The 24,291-nt window shown below is 41.5% G+C and overlaps 1 protein-coding gene across 9 annotated transcripts in view; it reads right to left on the bottom strand.

Moving 5' to 3' along the window:
• The window catches only part of LOC133545261 (astrotactin-1-like), a 167,167-nt gene that overhangs the window by 47,612 nt on the left and 95,264 nt on the right, over nucleotides 1-24,291 (bottom strand). For all 9 annotated transcript variants that reach the window (XR_009804783.1, XM_061890668.1, XM_061890663.1 and 6 more), the window contains exons 16-17: nucleotides 21,181-21,285; nucleotides 18,381-18,569 (exon numbers count right to left, since the gene is read on the bottom strand). Coding sequence is in view for 8 of the 9 variants with exons in the window: in XM_061890668.1 (XP_061746652.1) it covers nucleotides 18,381-18,569; nucleotides 21,181-21,285 (294 nt within the window). In the remaining variant the exon portion in view is untranslated. The remainder of the gene's footprint in view (nucleotides 1-18,380; nucleotides 18,570-21,180; nucleotides 21,286-24,291) is intronic.

Raw genomic sequence — 24,291 nt, 5'->3', positions numbered from 1 at the left:
CTTGTCAATGTTTACTACTATGATCAATAATATAGCATGTCATGTTTACTACTATGATCAATAATATAGCATGTCATGTTTACTACTATGATCAATAATATAGCATGTCATGTTTACTACTATGATCAATAATATAGCATGTCATGTTTACTACTATGATCAATAATATAGCATGTCATGTTTACTACTATGATCAATAATATAGCATGTCATGTTTACTACTATGATCAATAATATAGCATGTCATGTTTACTACTATGATCAATAATATATCATGTCATGTTTACTACTATGATCAATAATATAGCATGTCATGTTTACTACTATGATCAATAATATAGCATGTCATGTTTACTACTATGATCAATAATATAGCATGTCATGTTTACTACTATGATCAATAATATATCATGTCATGTTTACTACTATGATCAATAATATAGCATGTCATGTTTACTACTATGATCAATAATATAGCATGTCATGTTTACTACTATGATCAATAATATAGCATGTCATGTTTACTACTATGATCAATAATATAGCATGTCATGTTTACTACTATGATCAATAATATAGCATGTCATGTAATATAGGAGATGAATAATTGTGAGTAAGTATTAGTGTACAAAGTGAAGTAGATGTTAATAATGGTAGTCAGAAGTGTGAAGGACTTTGTTAAAGTGTGCCGAGGACTTAGTGTAAGTGTGGAAAGGACTTAGTTTAAGTGTGGAAAGGACTTAGTTTAAGTGTGGAGAGGACTTGGTTAAAGCGTGGAGAGGACTTTGTTAAAGTGTGGCGAGGACTTAGTTTAAGTTTGGAGAGGACATAGTTAAAGTGTGGAGAGGACTTAGTTTAAGTGTGGAAAGGACTTAGTTTAAGTGTGGAAAGGACTTTGTTAAAGTGTGAAGAGGACTTTGTTAAAGTGTGGCGAGGACTTGGTTTAAGTGTGGAGAGGACATAGTTAAAGTGTGGAGATGACTTAGTTTAAGTGTGGAAATGACTTAGTTTAAGCGTGGAAAGGACTTAGTTTAAGTGTGAAGAGGAATTTGTTAAAGTGTGACGAGGACTTAGTGTAAGTGTGGAGAGGACTTAGTTTAAGTGTGGAAAGGACTTACTTTAAGTGTGGAGAGGACATGGTTAAAGCGTGGAGAGGACTTAGTTAAAGTGTGGAAATGACTTAGTTTAAGTGTGGAGAGGACATAGATAAAGTGTGGAGAGGACTTAGTTTAAGTGTGGAGATGACTTGGTTTAAGTGGGGAAAGGACTTAGTTTAAGTGTGAAGAGGACATAGTTAATGTGTGGAGTGGACTTGGTTAAAGTGTGGAGAGGTCTTAGTTAAAGTGTGGAAAGGACTCAGTTTAAGTGTGGAGAGGACATAGTTAAAGTGTAGAGACGACTTAGTTTAAGTGTGGAGATGACTCAGTTAAAGTGTGGAGACGACTTAGTTTAAGTGTGGAGAGGACATAGTTAAAGTGTGGAGATGACTTAGTTTAGGTGTGGAGAGGACTTAGTTAGTAGGTGAGTGATGATGCAACATGGCAGCAGTGTGTGGGAGAGGACTTAGTTAAAGTGTGGAGATGACTTAGTTTAAGTGTGGAGAGGACTTAGTTAAAATGTGGAGATGACTTAGTTTAAGTGTGGAGAGGACATAGTTAAAGTGGCGAGATGACTTAGTTTAAGTGTGGAGAGGACATGGTTAAAGTGTGGAGATGACTTAGTTTAAGTGTGGAGAGGACTTAGTTAGTAGGTGAGTGATGATGCAACATGGCAGCAGTGTGTGGGAGAGGACTTAGTTAGTAGGTGAGTGATGACGCAACATGGCAGCAGTGTGTGGGAGAGGACTTAGTTAGTAGGTGAGTGATGATGCAACATGGCAGCAGTGTGTGGGAGAGGACTTAGTTAGTAGGTGAGTGATGATGCAACATGGCAGCAGTGTGTGGGAGAGGACTTAGTTAGTAGGTGAGTGATGATGCAACATGGCAGCAGTGTGTGGGAGAGGACTTAGTTAGTGGGTGAGTGATGATGCAACATGGCAGCAGTGTGTGGGAGAGGACTTAGTTAGTGGGTGAGTGATGATGCAACATGGCAGCAGTGTGTGGGAGAGGACTTAGTTAGTGGGTGAGTGATGATGCAACATGGCAGCTGTGTGCGGGAGAGGACTTAGTTAGTGGGTGAGTGATGATGCAACATGGCAGCAGTGTGCGGGAGAGGACTTAGTTAGTGGGTGAGTGATGATGCAACATGGCAGCAGTGTGTGGGAGAGGACTTAGTTAGTGGGTGAGTGATGATGCAACATGGCAGCAGTGTGTGGGAGAGGACTTAGTTAGTGGGTGAGTGATGATGCAACATGGCAGCAGTGTGTGGGAGAGGACTTAGTTAGTGGGTGAGTGATGATGCAACATGGCAGCAGTGTGTGGGAGATGACTTAGTTAGTGGGTGAGTGATGATGCAACATGGCAGCAGTGTGTGGGAGAGGACTTAGTTAGTAGGTGAGTGATGATGCAACATGGCAGCAGTGTGTGGGAGATGACTTAGTTAGTAGGTGAGTGATGATGCAACATGGCAGCAGTGTGCGGGAGAGGACTTAGTTAGTAGGTGAGTGATGATGCAACATGGCAGCAGTGTGCGGGAGAGGACTTAGTTAGTAGGTGAGTGATGATGCAACATGGCAGCAGTGTGCGGGAGAGGACTTAGTTAGTAGGTGAGTGATGATGCAACATGGCAGCAGTGTGCGGGAGAGGACTTAGTTAGTAGGTGAGTGATGATGCAACATGGCAGCAGTGTGCGGGAGAGGACTTAGTTAGTAGGTGAGTGATGATGCAACATGGCAGCAGTGTGCGGGAGAGGACTTAGTTAGTAGGTGAGTGATGATGCAACACGGCGGCAGTGTGCGGGAGAGGACTTAGTTAGTAGGTGAGTGATGATGCAACACGGCGGCAGTGTGCGGGAGAGGACTTAGTTAGTAGGTGAGTGATGATGCAACACGACGGCAGTGTGCGGGAGAGGACTTAGTTAGTAGGTGAGTGATGATGCAACACGGCGGCAGTGTGCGGGAGAGGACTTAGTTAGTAGGTGAGTGATGATGCAACACGGCGGCAGTGTGCGGGAGAGGACTTAGTTAGTAGGTGAGTGATGATGCAACACGGCGGCAGTGTGCGGGAGAGGACTTAGTTAGTAGGTGAGTGATGATGCAACACGGCGGCAGTGTGCGGGAGAGGACTTAGTTAGTAGGTGAGTGATGATGCAACACGGCGGCAGTGTGCGGGAGAGGACTTAGTTAGTAGGTGAGTGATGATGCAACACGGCGGCAGTGTGCGGGAGAGGACTTAGTTAGGAGGTGAGTGATGATGCAACACGGCGGCAGTGTGCGGGAGAGGACTTAGTTAGTAGGTGAGTGATGATGCAACACGGCGGCAGTGTGCGGGAGAGGACTTAGTTAGTAGGTGAGTGATGATGCAACACGGCGGCAGTGTGCGGGAGAGGACTTAGTTAGTAGGTGAGTGATGATGCAACACGGCGGCAGTGTGCGGGAGAGGACTTAGTTAGTAGGTGAGTGATGATGCAACACGGCGGCAGTGTGCGGGAGAGGACTTAGTTAGTAGGTGAGTGATGATGCAACACGGCGGCAGTGTGCGGGAGAGGACTTAGTTAGTAGGTGAGTGATGATGCAACACGGCGGCAGTGTGCGGGAGAGGACTTAGTTAGTAGGTGAGTGATGATGCAACACGGCGGCAGTGTGCGGGAGAGGACTTAGTTAGTAGGTGAGTGATGATGCAACACGGCGGCAGTGTGCGGGAGAGGACTTAGTTAGTAGGTGAGTGATGATGCAACATGGCAGCAGTGTGCGGGAGAGGACTTAGTTAGTAGGTGAGTGATGATGCAACATGGCAGCAGTGTGCGGGAGAGGACTTAGTTAGTAGGTGAGTGATGATGCAACATGGCAGCAGTGTGCGGGAGAGGACTTAGTTAGTAGGTGAGTGATGATGCAACATGGCAGCAGTGTGCGGGAGAGGACTTAGTTAGTAGGTGAGTGATGATGCAACATGGCAGCTGTGTGCGGGAGAGGACTTAGTTAGTAGGTGAGTGATGCTGCAACATGGCAGCAGTGTGCGGGAGAGGACTTAGTTAGTAGGTGAGTGATGCTGCAACATGGCAGCAGTATGTGGGAGAGGACTTAGTTAGTAGGTGAGTGATGATGCAACATGGCAGCAGTGTGTGGGAGAGGACTTAGTTAGTAGGTGAGTGATGATGCAACATGGCAGCAGTGTGTGGGAGAGGACTTAGTTAGTAGGTGAGTGATGCTGCAACATGGCAGCAGTATGTGGGAGAGGACTTAGTTAGTAGGTGAGTGATGATGCAACATGGCAGCAGTGTGCGGGAGAGGACTTAGTTAGTAGGTGAGTGATGATGCAACATGGCAGCTGTGTGCGGGAGAGGACTTAGTTAGTAGGTGAGTGATGATGCAACATGGCAGCAGTGTGCGGGAGAGGACTTAGTTAGTGGGTGAGTGATGATGCAACATGGCAGCAGTGTGCGGGAGAGGACTTAGTTAGTGGGTGAGTGATGATGCAACATGGCAGCAGTGTGCGGGAGAGGACTTAGTTAGTGGGTGAGTGATGATGCAACATGGCAGCAGTGTGCGGGAGAGGACTTAGTTAGTAGGTGAGTGATGATGCAACATGGCAGCAGTGTGTGGGAGAGGACTTAGTTAGTAGGTGAGTGATGATGCAACATGGCAGCAGTGTGTGGGAGAGGACTTAGTTAGTAGGTGAGTGATGATGCAACATGGCAGCAGTGTGTGGGAGAGGACTTAGTTAGTAGGTGAGTGATGATGCAACATGGCAGCAGTGTGTGGGAGAGGACTTAGTTAGTAGGTGAGTGATGATGCAACATGGCAGCAGTGTGTGGGAGAGGACTTAGTTAGTAGGTGAGTGATGATGCAACATGGCAGCAGTGTGTGGGAGAGGACTTAGTTAGTAGGTGAGTGATGCTGCAACATGGCAGCAGTGTGTGGGAGAGGACTTAGTTAGTAGGTGAGTGATGCTGCAACATGGCAGCAGTGTGTCGGAGAGGACTTAGTTAGTAGGTGAGTGATGATGCAACATGGCAGCAGTGTGTGGGAGACGACTTAGTTAGTAGGTGAGTGGTGCTGCAACATGGCAGCAGTGTGTGGGAGAGGACTTAGTTAGTAGGTGAGTGATGATGCAACATGGCAGCAGTGTGTGGCAGAGGACTTAGTTAGTAGGTGAGTGGTGCTGCAACATGGCAGCAGTGTGTGGGAGAGGACTTAGTTAGTAGGTGAGTGATGATGCAACATGGCAGCAGTGTGTGGCAGAGGACTTAGTTAGTAGGTGAGTGATGATGCAACATGGCCGCAGTGTGTGGGAGAGGACTTAGTTAGTAGGTGAGTGATGATGCAACACGGCGGCAGTGTGCGGGAGAGGACTTAGTTAGTAGGTGAGTGATGATGCAACACGGCGGCAGTGTGCGGGAGAGGACTTAGTTAGTAGGTGAGTGATGATGCAACACGGCGGCAGTGTGCGGGAGAGGACTTAGTTAGTAGGTGAGTGATGATGCAACACGGCGGCAGTGTGCGGGAGAGGACTTAGTTAGTAGGTGAGTGATGATGCAACACGGCGGCAGTGTGCGGGAGAGGACTTAGTTAGTAGGTGAGTGATGATGCAACACGGCGGCAGTGTGCGGGAGAGGACTTAGTTAGTAGGTGAGTGATGATGCAACACGGCGGCAGTGTGCGGGAGAGGACTTAGTTAGTAGGTGAGTGATGATGCAACATGGCGGCAGTGTGCGGGAGAGGACTTAGTTAGTAGGTGAGTGATGATGCAACATGGCGGCAGTGTGCGGGAGAGGACTTAGTTAGTAGGTGAGTGATGATGCAACATGGCGGCAGTGTGCGGGAGAGGACTTAGTTAGTAGGTGAGTGATGATGCAACATGGCGGCAGTGTGCGGGAGAGGACTTAGTTAGTAGGTGAGTGATGATGCAACATGGCAGCAGTGTGCGGGAGAGGACTTAGTTAGTAGGTGAGTGATGATGCACCATGGCAGCAGTGTGCGGGAGAGGACTTAGTTAGTAGGTGAGTGATGATGCAACATGGCAGCAGTGTGCGGGAGAGGACTTAGTTAGTAGGTGAGTGATGATGCAACATGGCAGCTGTGTGCGGGAGAGGACTTAGTTAGTAGGTGAGTGATGCTGCAACATGGCAGCAGTGTGCGGGAGAGGACTTAGTTAGTAGGTGAGTGATGATGCAACATGGCAGCAGTGTGCGGGAGAGGACTTAGTTAGTAGGTGAGTGATGATGCAACATGGCAGCAGTGTGCGGGAGAGGACTTAGTTAGTAGGTGAGTGATGCTGCAACATGGCAGCAGTGTGTGGGAGAGGACTTAGTTAGTAGGTGAGTGATGCTGCAACATGGCAGCAGTGTGTGGGAGAGGACTTAGTTAGTAGGTGAGTGATGCTGCAACATGGCAGCAGTGTGTGGGAGAGGACTTAGTTAGTAGGTGAGTGATGCTGCAACATGGCAGCAGTGTGTGGGAGAGGACTTAGTTAGTAGGTGAGTGATGATGCAACATGGCAGCAGTGTGTGGGAGAGGACTTAGTTAGTAGGTGAGTGATGATGCAACATGGCAGCAGTGTGTGGGAGAGGACTTAGTTAGTAGGTGAGTGATGCTGCAACATGGCAGCAGTATGTGGGAGAGGACTTAGTTAGTAGGTGAGTGATGATGCAACATGGCAGCAGTGTGCGGGAGAGGACTTAGTTAGTAGGTGAGTGATGATGCAACATGGCAGCTGTGTGCGGGAGAGGACTTAGTTAGTAGGTGAGTGATGATGCAACATGGCAGCAGTGTGCGGGAGAGGACTTAGTTAGTAGGTGAGTGATGATGCAACATGGCAGCAGTGTGTGGGAGACGACTTAGTTAGTAGGTGAGTGGTGCTGCAACATGGCAGCAGTGTGTGGGAGAGGACTTAGTTAGTAGGTGAGTGATGATGCAACATGGCAGCAGTGTGTGGCAGAGGACTTAGTTAGTAGGTGAGTGGTGCTGCAACATGGCAGCAGTGTGTGGGAGAGGACTTAGTTAGTAGGTGAGTGATGATGCAACATGGCAGCAGTGTGTGGCAGAGGACTTAGTTAGTAGGTGAGTGATGATGCAACATGGCCGCAGTGTGTGGGAGAGGACTTAGTTAGTAGGTGAGTGATGATGCAACATGGCAGCAGTGTGTGGGAGACGACTTAGTTAGTAGGTGAGTGGTGCTGCAACATGGCAGCAGTGTGTGGGAGAGGACTTAGTTAGTAGGTGAGTGATGATGCAACATGGCAGCAGTGTGTGGCAGAGGACTTAGTTAGTAGGTGAGTGATGATGCAACATGGCCGCAGTGTGTGGGAGAGGACTTAGTTAGTAGGTGAGTGATGATGCAACATGGCAGCAGTGTGTGGGAGAGGACTTAGTTAGTAGGTGAGTGATGATGCAACATGGCAGCAGTGTGTGGGAGAGGACTTAGTTAGTAGGTGAGTGATGATGCAACATGGCAGCTGTGCGATTGAGTGTATTTTAGTAGTCACTTGACAGAAGGACAGCTGACATCATTCATCCCTTTTAGGATCAAACTTCATTCACTTGTTCCATCTTTCACTTGGCTTGTTGGTCCAGGTGCAACACAGCAAAGTACAAAGTACACAAGCAGTGAAGTTACCACACAACACTTTGCATCAGTCCATCTTAGATGAGCTCTGGGTGTTGTTGATCGCATAGTAGAGTTTTTACTTGCACTCACAGACGTGGCGACCAACTGTAGTTACTGACAGTGGTTTTCTGAAGTGTCCCTGAGCCCATGTGGTGATATCCTTTACACACAGATGCATTCTCTTTGTACTTGCCATTTACACAAGGTGACAACTTCACTGCTTTTGGGGTTTTTACTTGGACTCCCAACCAATTAGAGTCAACTCATGCTCTATTTTCCGACACACACACACACACACACACAGAAGAAGAATATTTGAGTGTTGGAGTTTGACAGAAACTTTCCACTTTGTATTAAAAGTAGGAGAGTGTGAGTAATGAATGTGTGTGCATGAACCCACTCACTCACTCACTCATTATCTCCACACTTTGGCACACGCTCGCTCACGCACGCACACACACACACACACACACACACACACGTTTTATATTGTATTAATGATGATAAAACTGTCCTGCAGCGTTTAAGTGACCTACTTGACGACTTCACTGGCACCAGCTGTGTGTGTATAGATCCACTTATTTAAATATCCACATACACACACACACACACACACGTGCACAGACACACACACACACCATACACGCAATAAAAGTCCTGTGGAAACTTCTCTGGCCGAGCAGGTAAGAACCAGGCGAGAGAAAACCCGAGCCGATTCGGAATCGCAGGACCGTGTCCGTGTCTGCCGTCAGCACAAAGGTTGCACTCGTGCACACTCGCCGTCCTTTCACATCCCAAGATCCTTTGCGTGCTCAACTGTGAAAATGATTTCCGACATGGCGACGCTAAGCAGAGCGTAAAGAGCGACTTTAAAATGTGACTGGAGCTTTATTTATTCATTTCAAACAGCTGAAATATATATATCTTGCATATATATTATATTACATATAGTACATTTGTGTTCAAATATGAGACCTCCACTATCGTAATGTTGACTGACCTCCATGCGCTTCACCCCTGTCTTTACCCCCAAAAAACAGCCACACATCTGGCCATTGCAGACGGCTGGGTGCCTGGAGCTTTTTTCAACATTGGAAGTAAAGCTTTACATCTTTGAATTTACTTTTTTGACTTAATTGCGTTTTATTAAGGTGTGGCCAGAGTTGTGAAGTATTGTTATCGTGTGCGTCCATCTACCGATATTAGTTATTGCTGTTTTTTGTGTACATTTGCAATTAAGTACATTAAATGTGAAAGACATGTTAATTAAGTAAAGTGTTGCTTCTGGGACATCTTAAAGGTACAGGTGCCACAACAACTAGCATACACATAAATCCATCACTAACTAATTATTCCAAGCCTTAGATCGCTTGTCAACACGTGACACGTCTCCATGGCAACAATCTCCCATGATGAGTCAGTACTAACCTATATGAGTATATATATATATATAAATGTATATATATATATAGTGGAGGTTACTGTGCTTTATCCGTAATACAGTGCTCAATACCAGGGATAGAGAGGAGTATACGTTAGGTCAGGGAAAAACACAGAGGCTATATCATCCCTACAAGCCTGTTTTGCAGGTTTCCCTGCTCTTCAGGGGACTTTATTTAATTATCTGTGGTTGCTACATATATATATATAGGGTACATTACATGGGGCCATTTTTGCACAGTAGCGATTGCTTGTCTGTGAGTGCTCGGAATCTTTTAGTTGTGTGAGACAACGGCTTGTTTTGATATTCATCATGCAGCTGGTCCAATTGGACCTTCAATACGACCTACCAGCAACTAAAAAAGAAGAAATACCAGGAAACGAGAAAACCTAGTGTGTGTGTGTGTGTGTGTGTGTGTGTGTGTGTGTGTGTGACAATCAGTGGTACTTTCACTTTAACATACTCTGGTCCAACCCTCATTCAGTAAAAACGTTATCACAGACATTGGACACAAATTTCTTGCAGTCATTGACAAGTGCTTCCCCAAAAAACATGTACTCAGGAAGATATTGAACAGGAACACATTGAAACTTAGCTACAGCTGCATGATGAATATCAAACAAGCCACTGACTCACTGTGGTAGAAAAGTCATCCTGTTCGTGACGCCAATAATATGTGGTGGAAAAGTCCGAATCTTAAACAGGAATAATTGAGAGTTTGTTACAACAGTTTTATTTACTCAAAATCAGATTGTACAAAGTTGGATTGAATGGATATGATTACAGACAGTGTCTCATGAGACGAAAGAAGGTGGGCCCTCTGGAAAGGAAGTAAAAAGAGCGCACATCAGGCTTGGCCCTCCCTTCTTATTTATACGCTCCCTGATGGCCAGATTGTAGCATAACAACTTATGTAACTGTCCAATGTTCAAATATCACCCCACAACAGAACTAGCACTTGGTCAGGGTGACTTGACCTCTTATGTCGTGTTCCTCCCAACGCATTCAGTTTAGAGGTAACCCTAGGACAGACATTTTTCCACTACACACACAACCAAAAGATTCTGAGCACTCACAGACAAGCAATCGCTAACGACTCTAACACCACAGATAGCTGCCATTGCAGACAAAGTATTAACATCCCACTCAATGGAAACTTTAAAAGCATCAGTTGTGTATATATATATACTGTGTGTGTATATATATATATATATATATATATATATATATATTAGGGCTGCAACTAATGATTAATTTGATAATCGATTAATCTGTTGATTATTACTTCAATTAATTAATTAATTAATAATCAAATAAAAAAGACAAACTACATTTCTATCCTTTCCAATACTTTATTTTAAAAAAACGCATACTGGCACCATGTCCTTTCCACTTGCCAAACATAACAATAACAAGGCAAGTGTTAGAAACATGTTTTTTTTCTACAAAGTGCACCATTGTCATGCAGAATAGCAATCATTTTGCTTCGGGGAATTTCAGAGCTGGCTACTACCTATTCCAACCATTCTGCAATGTTGGATGCTGGATGTCTTTCCTCTAGTGGCATGGTGGTAAGGGAGATTGACTTCATATTAGAGTCTCCAATTTAGTGGCATGTATTGCCAAGGTAGGCTACACTTGTCCACACATCAGTGGTCAGAAGAATTTTGCTCTGGGTGGCTTTATGTCAGTTTACAAAGCTTGAAATGTCTGCTCGTACTTCCTCTCCATCAGTTTTGGTAAAATGGGTCCTCCAGGGACATCCAACGAATCGATGACAACTATCTTTAGAATCGATTAGTTGTTGCAGCCCTAATATATATATATATATATATATATATATATATATGTATATGTATAGTACTCATAGTGTGACTGTAAAAAGGTAAGAATGTGGAGTATTTGCAGAAAGTGTTTGTGGAAGGAAGGCTGCTGGAATAAGTGTCCACTGGAGAGTTGAGTTGTGTAAATATGATGAGGAGATGAGAGTGGAAAAGTGTTTAAAAGCAACCTGAGGGCTTCTTCTAAACATCCACACATCTCCCCTGAGAGGCAATTAAAAAGGAAACAAATCACCCGCAGGTTGTCTGCTAATCACGTTTGTACCTCACAATATTACACTGCAGGACCACAACTGGGACTAGAACTAGAACTATTACCATTAATATAACCATAACTATAACCATAACCATGGCCATAGCCTGCTTGGCACTCAGCATCATGAGTTGACATTGGGGTTTAAATCACCAAAAATGATTCCCGGGCGGGGCCACTGCTGCTGCTCACTGCTCCCCTCACCTACTATGGGGGTGGAACAAAGTTGATGGCTCAAATGCATAGAATAATTTCACAACACCTATATATATATATATATATATATATATATATATATATATATATATATATATGTATATATATATATGACTGCATGTTAGATAAGGATGATGTCATCTAAAGTTGCCTTCTTTCAGTCAGTCAAGACAGAAGTAAAGCCTTTGAAGGAGTTGCTCTTCATCTTCATGTTGTCAAATCAGCAGCATGAATATTTCATGCAGGACTATTTGATCCAGCAGGACTCTGATAATTGTTTTTATTGACTCACTTCTCATATTTAATCAGGCGGCAAGGAATCATACGCAGGGTGGGCCAAACCGGAGGAGAATGCTAAATGTCAACAAAACATCTCCGCTTGTCTTCTTCCAAACACCAAATACCCCTGAAGATGGAAGTTCAACACCTCACATACCAATGTTGGCTTACATTCAGCTCACCAAGAGGTACAACCCCCGTTTCCATATGAGTTGGTAAATTGTGTTAGATGTAAATATAAACAGAATACAATCATTTGCAAATCCTTTTCAAGCCATATTCAGTTGAATATGCTACAAAGACAACATATTTGATGTTCAAACTCATAAACTTCATTTTTTTTCTTTGCAAATAATCATTAACTTAGAATTTCATGGCTGCAACACGTCCCAAAGTAGTTGGGAAAGGGCATGTTCACCACTGTGTTACATCACATTTTCTTTTAACAACACAATAAACGTTTGGGAACTGAGGAAACTAATTGTTGAAGCTTTGAAAGTGGAATTCTTTCTCATTCTTGGTTTATGTAGAGCTTCAGTCCTTCAACAGTCCGGGGTCTCCGCTGTCCTATTTTAGGCTTCATAATGTGCCACACATTTTTCATGGGAGACAGGTCTGGACTGCAGGCGGGCCAGGAAAGTACCCGCACTCTTTTACTACGAAGTCACGCTGTTGTAACACTTGTCTTGCTGAAATAAGCAGGGGCGTCCATGACAACGTTGCTTGGATGACAACATATGTTGCTCCAAAACATGTATTTACCTTTCAGCATTAATGGCGCCTTCACAGATGTGTAAGTTACCCATGCCTTGGGCACTAATACACCCCCATACCATCACACATGCTGGCTTTTACACTTTATGCCTATAACAATCCGAATGGTTGTTTACTTCTTTGTTCCGGAGGACACCACGTCCACCGTTTCCAAATATACTTTGAAATGTGGACTTGTCAGACCACAGAACACTTTTCCACTTTGCATCAGTCCATCTTAGATGAGCTCGGGCCCAGCCAAGCCGGCGGCGTTCTTGGGTGTTGTTGATAAATGGGTTTTGCTTTGCATAGTAGAGTTTTAACTTGCACTTACAGATGTAGCGACCAACTGTAGTTACTGACAGTGGTTTTATGAAGTGTTCCTGAGCCCGTGTGGTGATATCCTTTACACACAGATGTCGGCTTTTGATGCAGTACCGCCTGAGGGATCAAAAGTCCGTAATATCTTCGCTTACGTGTAGTGATTTCTCCAGATTCTCTGAACCTTTTGATGATTTTACGGAGCGTAGATTGTAAAATTCCTAAATTCCTTGCAATAGCTGGTTGAGAAATGTTGTTCTAAAACTGTTTGACTATTTGCTTACAAAGTGGTGACCCTCACCCCATCCTTGTTTGTGAATGACTTAGCATTTCATGGAAGCTGCTTTTATACTCAATCATGGCACCCACCTGTTCCAAATTAGCTTGCACACCTGTGGGATGTTCCAAATAAGTGTTTGATGAGCATTCCTCAACTTTATCAGTATTTATTGCCACCTTTCCCAACTTCTCTGTCACGTGTTGCTGGCATCAAATTCTAAAGTTAATGATTATTTGCCAAAAAATCAAGTTTATGAGTTTGAACATCAAATATGTTGTCTTTGTAGCATATTCAACTGAATATGGGTTGAAAAGGATTTGCAAATCATTGTATTCTGTTTATATTTACATCTAACACAAGTTCCCAACTCATATGGAAACAGGGTTTGTAAATGAGCTGCCAAACATGTAAGGTGCCATCTAAAACCACTTTAAATCAGTATGTTGTCATCCAAAAACACTTTAAATCTGTTTGCTACCATCTAAAAACACACTGAAAATGTATGTTACTATCTAAAAACACTAAAAATGTAAGTTGCCATCTAAAAACACGCTAAAAATGTCTGTTACTATCTTAAAACACACTAAAATGTCTGTTACCATCTTAAAACACACTAAAATGTATGTTACCATATTGAAACACACTAAAATGTCTGTTACCATCTTAAAACACACTAAAATGTATGTTACCATATTGAAACACGCTAAAATGTATGTTACCATATTGAAACACACTAAAATGTCTGTTACCATCTTAAAACACACTAAAATGTCTGTTACCATATTGAAACACACTAAAATGTATGTAACCATATTGAAACACACTAAAATGTCTGTTACCATCTTAAAACACACTAAAATGTATGTTACCATATTGAAATACGCTAAAATGTATGTTACCATATTGAAACACACTAAAATGTCTGTTACCATATTGAAACACACTAAAAATGTCTGTTACCATCTTAAAACACACTAAAATGTATGTTACCATATTGAAACACTAAAATGTATGTTAGAATCTTAAAACACACTAAAAATGTCTGTTACTATCTTAAAACACACTAAAATGTATGTTACATCTTAAAACACACTTATAATGTATGTTACCATCTGAAAACACTTTAAATCTGTATGTTACCATCTAAAAACACTTTTGATATGTATGTTACCATCTAAAAACACTCTAAAAATGTAAGTTACCATCCTAAAACACACTAAAAATGTATGTTACCATCTAAAATCACACTAAAAATGTCTGTTACCATCTTAAAAACACTAAAAATGGATGTTACCATCTTAAACACACTTAAAATGTATCTAAAAACATGCCATATAATGTTATCATCTAAAACCACAATACAAATGTATGTTACCATCTTAAAACACACTAAAGTTGTATTTTACTATCTAAAAACACTGAAAATGTATGACTATCTAAAACCACAAAAAATGTATGTTACCATCTAAAAAGACTTTCAAAATGTATGTTATCGTCCAAAAACACAAACAATGTGTGTTACCATTTAGAAAAAAACACTAAAAAGTGTGTTACCATCTAAAAACATACTAAAAATGCATTTTACTATCTAGAAACACCATTAAAGTAGGTTGCCACCCTAAAACACAGTAAAAATGTATGTTACCATCTTAAAAAACAATCAAAATGTATGTGGCGTGTGGTTGCAAGCCCGATACGGGTGTGAACAAGCAGCATGTCATGAGTGTCAACAACCTTGAACGTGAGAGAGCAGAGTTTCATGCAGCAGACGTGATAGAAGCCGTATCAGCCCAGCAGTCACCTGACCAGCAAGTAACTCCTGGGAGGAAGAAGCCATTAGGCTTGGATTTTCTCCAACTATTCACAGCTTCATTTGGAGACTTTTCTGCAGGCGCTGACAAGAGCCAATATCCCTCTGGGGGGGATAAAGACGTGTCGGTGCATTGCTGCATTCACAATCCTTAAAGGAGCGCTACGTCAATAACAGAGGCTCGCTTTTTTCTGCCAAGCTTTTCAAAATAAACTTTTCCCACTGCTCGAAAACTGTCAATACACCACTTTGTTTTGAAACAATCCTCAAGTGTAAAAACTAGAGTGTAAAAAGACTATAGTGTACAAACTAAACTGTCAAAACTACAGTGTAAAACTAAGGTGTAAAAATTACAGTGTAAAAACTACAGTGTAAAAACTAGAGAGTAAAAATGTTAGTGTGAAAACTAGAGTGTAAAAACTGTAGTGTAAAACTAAAATGTAAAAACAATGTTGTGAAAACGATAATGTAAAAACCATAGTATAAAAACTAGTGGGAAAACTATAGTGTAAAAACTATCATGTAAAAACTATAGTGTACAACTATAGTGTAAAAACTATAGTGTTAAAACTAGTGTTAAAAACTATAGTGTAAAAATTATAGTGGAAAAACTATATTGTAAAAAGTATAGTGTAAAAACTACAGTATATTGTGAAAACAATAGTGGGAAAAGTTGAGAGTAAAAACTATAGTGTAAAAAATATGGCGTAAAACTATAATGTAAAAACTATAGTGTACAAGCTACTATCTCAAAACTACAGTGTAAAATTAAGGTGTAAAAATTATAGTGTAAAAACTATAGTGTAAAACTATAGTGGAAAAACTAAATTGTAAAAAGTATAGTGGAAAAACTACAGTATAGTGTGAAAACAGTGGGAAAATTAGAGAGTAAAAACTATAGTGTAAAAAATATACCGTAAAAACTATAGTGTAAAAACTTTACTGTAAAACTAAAATGTGAAAACCACAGTGTAAAAACGATATTATGAAAACAATAATGTAAAAACCATAGTATAAAAACTAGTGGGAAAACTATAGTGTAAAAACTATCTTGTAAAAACTATAGTGTAAAACTATAGTGGAAAAACTATATTGTAAAAACCAAAGTGTAAATCTATAATAGAAAAACTATAGTGTTAAAACTATATTGGGAAAATTAGAGAGTAAAAACTATAGTGTAAAAATATGGCTTAAAACTATAGTGTAAAAAATATAGTGTAAAACTAAAATGTGAAAACTACAGTGTAAAAACAATATTGTGAAAACTATAATGTAAAAACCATAGTATAAAAATTAGTGGGGAAACTATAGTGTAAAAACTATAGTGTAAAACTAGAGTGTTAAAACTAGTGTTAAAAACTATAGTGTAAAAACTATAGTGTAAAAAACTTTAGTGTGAAAACTATAGTGGAAAAACTATAGTGGAAAAACTATAGTGTGGAAACTATAGTTGTAAAACTATTGTGTAAAAAATATAGTGTCAAAACTATAGTGGAAAAACTATAGTGTGAAAACTATAGTGTGAAAATTATAGTGTAAAAACTATAGTGGAAAAACTATATTGTACAAACTATAGTGGAAAAACTATAGTCTGAAAACCATAGTGTAAAAACTAATGTGAAAACTGTAGTGTAAAACTAAAGTGTAAAAATGATAGTGTAAAAACCATAGTACAAAAACTAATGGGAAAACTATAGTGTAAAAACTATAGTGTGAAAATTATAATGTAAAAACTATAATGTGAAAACTGTAGTGTATAACTACAGTGTAAAAATGACAGTGTAAAAACTGTAGTGTAAAAACTATAGTGTGAAAACTATAGTGAAAACTGTAGTGTAAAAACAATAGTGTAAAAACTACAATGTGAAAACTATAGTGGGAAAACTATAGTGAAAATTGTAGTGTAAAAACTATAGTGTAAAAACCATAGTATAAAAACTAGTGGGAAAACTATAGTGTAAAAACTAGTGTGAAAAATAATGTGAAAACTGTAGTGTAAAACTAAAGTGTAACAATGATAGTGTACAAACCATAGTATAAAAACTAGTGTAAAAACTATAGTGTAAAAACTAGTGTTAAAAACTGTAGTATAAAAACTATAGTGTAAAAAACTATAGTGACAACTATAGTGTAAAACTAAAATGTAAAAACTATATTGTGAAAACTATAATGTAAAAACCATAGTATTAAAACTATAGTAAGAAAACTATAGTGTAAAACTTAAGTGTAAAAATTAGACTAAAAAATATAGTGTAAAAATATGGAGTAAAAACTATAGAGTGAAAACTAGTGTTAAAACCGTAGTGTAAAAACTTAAGTATAAAAATGATAGTGTAAAAATGTAACAACAGTTCAAGACTTAGTTAATGAACACACCTGCCTCTGTCATGAACACACCTGACTCAGTTAATGAACACACCTGTCTCTGTTATGAACACACCTGACTCAGTTAATGAACACACCTGTCTCTGTTATGAAGACACCTGACTCAGTTAATGAACACACCTGTCTCTGTTATGAACACACCTGACTCGGTTAATGAACACACCTGTCTCTGTTATGAACACACCTGACTCAGTTAATGAACACACCTGTCTCTGTTATGAACACACCTGACCCGGTTAATGAACACACCTGTCTCTGTTATGAACACACCTGACTCAGTTAATGAACACACCTGTCTCTGTTATGAACACACCTGACTCAGTTAATGAACACACCTGTCTCTGTTATGAACACACCTGACTCGGTTAATGAACACACCTGCCTCTGTAATGATCACACCTGACTCGGTTAATGAACACACCTGTCTCTGTTAGGAACACACTTCAAAAGTATCCATACACCACCACCATGCTTGACGGTAGGTGTGGTGTTCCTGGGATTTCAGGCCTGTGCACTTTCTGCACGCTAACAAGTATGTTTTGTTGTGGGCAACAACAGAGGAGCTGGTACTAGACTGTCCTGTTACTGGTACTAGTCTGTCCTGTTACTGGTACTAGTCTGTTCTGTTACTGGTACTAGACTGTCCTGTTGGCACATGTTGTGTTTGTGTGTTGCATGTCGCACAACATGACAACAGGTTTTGTTGTGCGATACTGTGTACATACTGTATATAACTCTTAAATGTCACTATTATTATCAGTATTATTGATACTGTACAGTATATTGCTCTTAAATGTCACTATTATTATCATTATTCATGCAACGTAGCAATACTGTGTACATACTGTATATAACTCTTAAATGTCACTATTATTATCATTATTCATGCAACGTAGCAATACTGTGTGCATGGCAACTTTGAATTGAGTGCAAACTTTTAGATGGGAAACAAACAGCTGCTAAAAAGGAGACCATGCAGGGCGGCCCCTGCTGTTGTTATGTGTGGATGTGGAGCAAACACAACTCTGCCTGCATCACTAACATTCTTCTAAGTGCTGGACCAGGTAGGACGGCGTAGGCGGTGGACCAGGACCCTACCTTTGCTGATGTCCTGGTACTCCATCCACAGTTGCCTCTGGACCTGCTTGTTGGGGTACCAGATGGTGCAGGACTCCTGGAAGCCGTACATGGCCTCCTGAACATAGTGGTTGCCAAAGTCCTGCAGGATCTTCTCAAAGTCGCCGCGCTGAGTCGCTCCGTCCAGGGAGTGGATGGCAGCACTGAACCCTGGCACACACACACACACACACACACACACACACACACACACACACACACATATATATACTTATATATATATATATATATATATATATATATATATAAAGTTTCTGTGGTAGAAAATGAAGTTTGGCGACTAAGTGCGAGGCGGAGGGTGTCAGTCCTGCACGGAGCAGAGTGTGGCGGAACATTCCGTCTGTCAAGGTCGTCACACGTTAATCAGCGAGCGCTCGCCTCGGCCCGTTGCCGTGGCAACACCTTGCTCGCCGCGACGGCAGTGAGGAGGAGACTGACTTAGTGTTGCAGGAGAGTGAGAGCACGCCACTTAGTTAGCTTCAGCTAACACCTTTCTGATGTCACTTCCTGCTTTCTCTTCAGTCCTCATTAGTGTTCACAAACACACCTTTCTTCCGTCTTTGTGTAACTCACTTTGATGTCCACAAACACACCTTTCTTCCATCTTTGTGTAACTCACTTTGATGTTCACAAACACACCTTTCTTCCATCTTTGTGTAACTCACTTTGATGTTCACAAACACACCTTTCTTCCATCTTTGTGTAACTCACTTTGATGTTCACAAACACACCTTTCTTCCATCTTTGTGTAACTCACTTTGATGTTCACAAACACACCTTTCTTCCGTCTTTGTGTAACTCACTTTGATGTTCACAAACACACCTTTCTTCCGTCTTTGTGTAACTCACTTTGATGTTCACAAACACACCTTTCTTCCGTATTTGTTTAGCTCACTTTGATGTTCACAAACACACCTTTCTTCCATATTTGTGTAACTCACTTTGATGTTCACAAACACACCTTTCTTCCATATTTGTTTAGCTCACTTTGATGTTCACAAACACACCTTTCTTCCGTCTGTTTAGCTCACTCTGATGTTCACAAACACACCTTTCTTCCATCTTTGTGTAACTCACTTTGATGTTCACAAACACACCTTTCTTCCATCTTTGTGTAACTCACTTTGATGTTCACAAACACACCTTTCTTCCATCTTTGTGTAACTCACTTTGATGTTCACAAACACACCTTTCTTCCATATTTGTTTAGCTCACTCTGATGTTCACAAACACACCTTTCTTCCGTCTTTGTGTAACTCACTTTACTTTGATGTTCACAAACACACCTTTCTTCCATATTTGTTTAGCTCACTTTGATGTTCACAAACACACCTTTCTTCCGTCTTTGTTTAGCTCACTTTGATGTTCACAAACACACCTTTCTTCCATATTTGTTTAGCTCACTTTGATGTTCACAAACACACCTTTCTTCCATCTTTGTGTAACTCACTTTGATGTTCACAAACACACCTTTCTTCCGTCTTTGTTTAGCTCACTTTGATGTTCACAAACACACCTTTCTTCCATATTTGTTTACCTCACTTTGATGTTCACAAACACACCTTTCTTCCATATTTGTGTAACTCACTTTGATGTTCACAAACACACCTTTCTTCCATATTTGTTTAGCTCACTTTGATGTTCACAAACACACCTTTCTTCCGTCTTTGTTTAGCTCACTCTGATGTTGACAAACACACCTTTCTTCCATCTTTGTGTAACTCACTTTGATGTTCACAAACACACCTTTCTTCCATCTTTGTGTAACTCACTTTGATGTTCACAAACACACCTTTCTTCCATCTTTGTGTAACTCACTTTGATGTTCACAAACACACCTTTCTTCCATATTTGTTTAGCTCACTCTGATGTTCACAAACACACCTTTCTTCCGTCTTTGTGTAACTCACTTTACTTTGATGTTCACAAACACACCTTTCTTCCATATTTGTTTAGCTCACTTTGATGTTCACAAACACACCTTTCTTCCATATTTGTTTACCTCACTTTGATGTTCACAAACACACCTTTCTTCCATATTTGTGTAACTCACTTTGATGTTCACAAACACACCTTTCTTCCATATTTGTTTAGCTCACTTTGATGTTCACAAACACACCTTTCTTCCGTCTTTGTTTAGCTCACTCTGATGTTGACAAACACACCTTTCTTCCATCTTTGTGTAACTCACTTTGATGTTCACAAACACACCTTTCTTCCATCTTTGTGTAACTCACTTTGATGTTCACAAACACACCTTTCTTCCATCTTTGTGTAACTCACTTTGATGTTCACAAACACACCTTTCTTCCATATTTGTTTAGCTCACTCTGATGTTCACAAACACACCTTTCTTCCGTCTTTGTGTAACTCACTTTACTTTGATGTTCACAAACACACCTTTCTTCCATATTTGTTTAGCTCACTTTGATGTTCACAAACACACCTTTCTTCCGTCTTTGTTTAGCTCACTTTGATGTTCACAAACACACCTTTCTTCCATATTCGTTTAGCTCACTTTGATGTTCACAAACACACTTTTCTTCCATCTTTGTGTAACTCACTTTGATGTTCACAAACACCTTTCTTCCGTCTTTGTTTAGCTCACTTTGATGTTCACAAACACCTTTCTTCCATCTTCATGTAACTCACTTTGATGTTTTTGCAGGTACTAATACACAATTTGGGGTACAAATACCCAGTTTGGGGATACTAATACACAGTTTGGGGGTACTACTACCCAGTTGTAGTGTGTGTTTACCTTGAGATAAGACCCACTGGTTGAGTTTGACGTGGTAGAGCACCGAGCGAAGACTCCAACGTTGAACAAGTGGGTAACCTGACACCTCGCTGTAGTTCACCAGGCCTGCAAGTACACCAAGTATACTTCAGAACGCAGTACTCACGTTCATATACTTCATAACACAGTACTGACATTCATATACTTTGTATATATAAATATATATATGTATAAATTGGTGATGAGGGGGATGTGGCTCCTCCACACTCAAGGTGACATCTTGTAAGTGAAGGAAGACAAGAGGAATTTTTTTCAAACTCTGTCACTTAGGAAAGGAGAAGAGAGAAAGTTGCTGGTGTGAAAACTTGAATGATGAGGGACTTTGTGTGAACTATGAGTCACTGACTGGGTCCTGGGACTAAGTCTGTGTGAACTATGAGTCACTGACTGGGTCCTGGGACTAAGTCTGTGTGAACTATGAGTCACTGACTGGGTCCTGGGACTAAGTCTGTGTGAACTATGAGTCACTGACTGGGTCCTGGGACTAAGTCTGTGTGAACTATGAGTCACTGACTGGGTCCTGGGACTAAGTCTGTATGAACTATGAGTCACTGACTGGGTCCTGGGACTAAGTCGGTATGAACTATGAGTCACTGACGGGGTCCAGGGACTAAGTCGGTATGAACTATGAGTCACTGACTGGGTCCTGGGACTAAGTCTGTGTGAACCATGAGTCACTGACTGGGTCCTGGGACTAAGTCTGTGTGAACTATGAGTATCTGACTGGGTCCTGGGACTAAGTCGGTATGAACTATGAATCACTGACTGGGTCCTGGGACTAAGTCTGTGTGAACTATGAGTCACTGACTGGGTCCTGGGACTAAGTCTGTATGAACTATGAGCCACTGACTGGGTCCTGGGACTAAGTCTGTGTGAACTATGAGTCACTGACTGGGTCCTGGGACTAAGTCGGTATGAACTATGAGTCACTGACGGGGTCCTGGGACTAAGTCGGTATGAACTATGAGTCACTGACTGGGTCCTGGGACTAAGTCTGTGTGAACTATGAGTCACTGACTGGGACCTGGGACTAAGTTTGTGTGAACTATGAGTATCTGACTGGGTCCTGGGACTAAGTCGGTATGAACTATGAGTCACTGACTGGGTCCTGGGACTAAGTCTCTGTGAACTATGAGTATCTGACTGGGTCCTGGGACTAAGTCGGTATGAACTATGAGTCACTGACTGGGTCCTGGGACTAAGTCTGTGTGAACTATGAGTCACTGACTGGGTCCTGGGACTAAGTCAGTGTGAACTATGAGTCACTGACTGGGTCCTGGGACTAAGTCTGTGTGAACTATGAGTATCTGACTGGGTCCTGGGACTAAGTCGGTATGAACTATGAATCACTGACTGGGTCCTGGGACTAAGTCTGTGTGAACTATGAGTCACTGACTGGGTCCTGGGACTAAGTCTGTATGAACTATGAGTCACTGACTGGGTCCTGGGACTAAGTCTGTGTGAACTATGAGTCACTGACTGGGTCCTGGGACTAAGTCTGTATGAACTATGAGTCACTGACTGGGTCCTGGGACTAAGTCGGTATGAACTATGAGTCACTGACGGGGTCCTGGGACTAAGTCGGTATGAACTATGAGTCACTGACTGGGTCCTGGGACTAAGTCTGTGTGAACTATGAGTCACTGACTGGGTCCTGGGACTAAGTCTGTGTGAACTATGAGTATCTGACTGGGTCCTGGGACTAAGTCGGTATGAACTATGAATCACTGACTGGGTCCTGGGACTAAGTCTGTGTGAACTATGAGTCACTGACTGGGTCCTGGGACTAAGTCTGTATGAACTATGAGTCACTGACTGGGTCCTGGGACTAAGTCTGTGTGAACTATGAGTCACTGACTGGGTCCTGGGACTAAGTCGGTATGAACTATGAGTCACTGACGGGGCCCTGGGACTAAGTCGGTATGAACTATGAGTCACTGACTGGGTCCTGGGACTAAGTCTGTGTGAACTATGAGTCACTGACTGGGACCTGGGACTAAGTCTGTGTGAACTATGAGTATCTGACTGGGTCCTGGGACTAAGTTGGTATGAACTATGAGTCACTGACTGGGTCCTGGGACTAAGTCTGTGTGAACTATGAGTCACTGACTGGGTCCTGGGACTAAGTCTGTGTGAACTATGAGTATCTGACTAGGTCCTGGGACTAAGTCGGTATGAACTATGAGTCACTGACTGGGTCCTGGGACTAAGTCTGTGTGAACTATGAGTATCTGACTGGGTCCTGGGACTAAGTCGGTATGAACTATGAGTCACTGACTGGGTCCTGCGACTAAGTCTGTGTGAACTATGAGTCACTGACTGGGACCTGGGACTAAGTCTGTGTGAACTATGAGTATCGGACTGGGTCCTGGGACTAAGTTGGTATGAACTATGAGTCACTGACTGGGTCCTGGGACTAAGTCTGTGTGAACTATGAGTCACTGACTGGGTCCTGGGACTAAGTGTGTATGAACTATGAGTCACTGACTGGATCCTGGGACTATGTCCTCACAGCGAGCACACATGTGAGTCCTAACTGGGTTAAACATACTAGTCCACTGAGGTCTTGGAACTAACTCACCTCAGTCAGACCGTTAGCATGCTAGCATTTTAAACACAATTTTCATGTACACACCTCGGAGTAATAGATTCTGTTGCTTGACGTATGTTAAAGTTAGCATTTTAGCATGCTATCTTTTTAGCTAATTCTACACGTATACACCCAGCATGTTCACATTAGCATGCTGGCTTTTTTTTCTTTTTGCTAATTTTTATACACCTCAATATTTGGGAACTTGATAAAATTAGCATGCTATCTTTTTTTAGTGTCATATATTCGGGCATTTCACGAATGCTAACTGTATGCATGTCAATGTTAAGATGTTAGTACAGTACTGTTAGCTTCATAAAAGGTTGTAGTCCACTGAGATCTTAGAACTAACTCGCCTCAGTCATAACGTTAGCATGCTAGCATTTTAAACACAATTTTCAGGAACACACCTCCGAGTAATACATTCTGGTGCTTGACGTATGCTACAGTTAGCATTTTAGCATGCTAGTTCTTTAGCTAAT

The sequence above is a fragment of the Nerophis ophidion genome, linkage group LG28, assembly GCF_033978795.1.
Source record: "Nerophis ophidion isolate RoL-2023_Sa linkage group LG28, RoL_Noph_v1.0, whole genome shotgun sequence".
In the NCBI taxonomy this organism is placed as follows: domain Eukaryota; kingdom Metazoa; phylum Chordata; class Actinopteri; order Syngnathiformes; family Syngnathidae; genus Nerophis; species Nerophis ophidion.
This window is presented reverse-complemented; position numbering and strand designations above follow the sequence as displayed.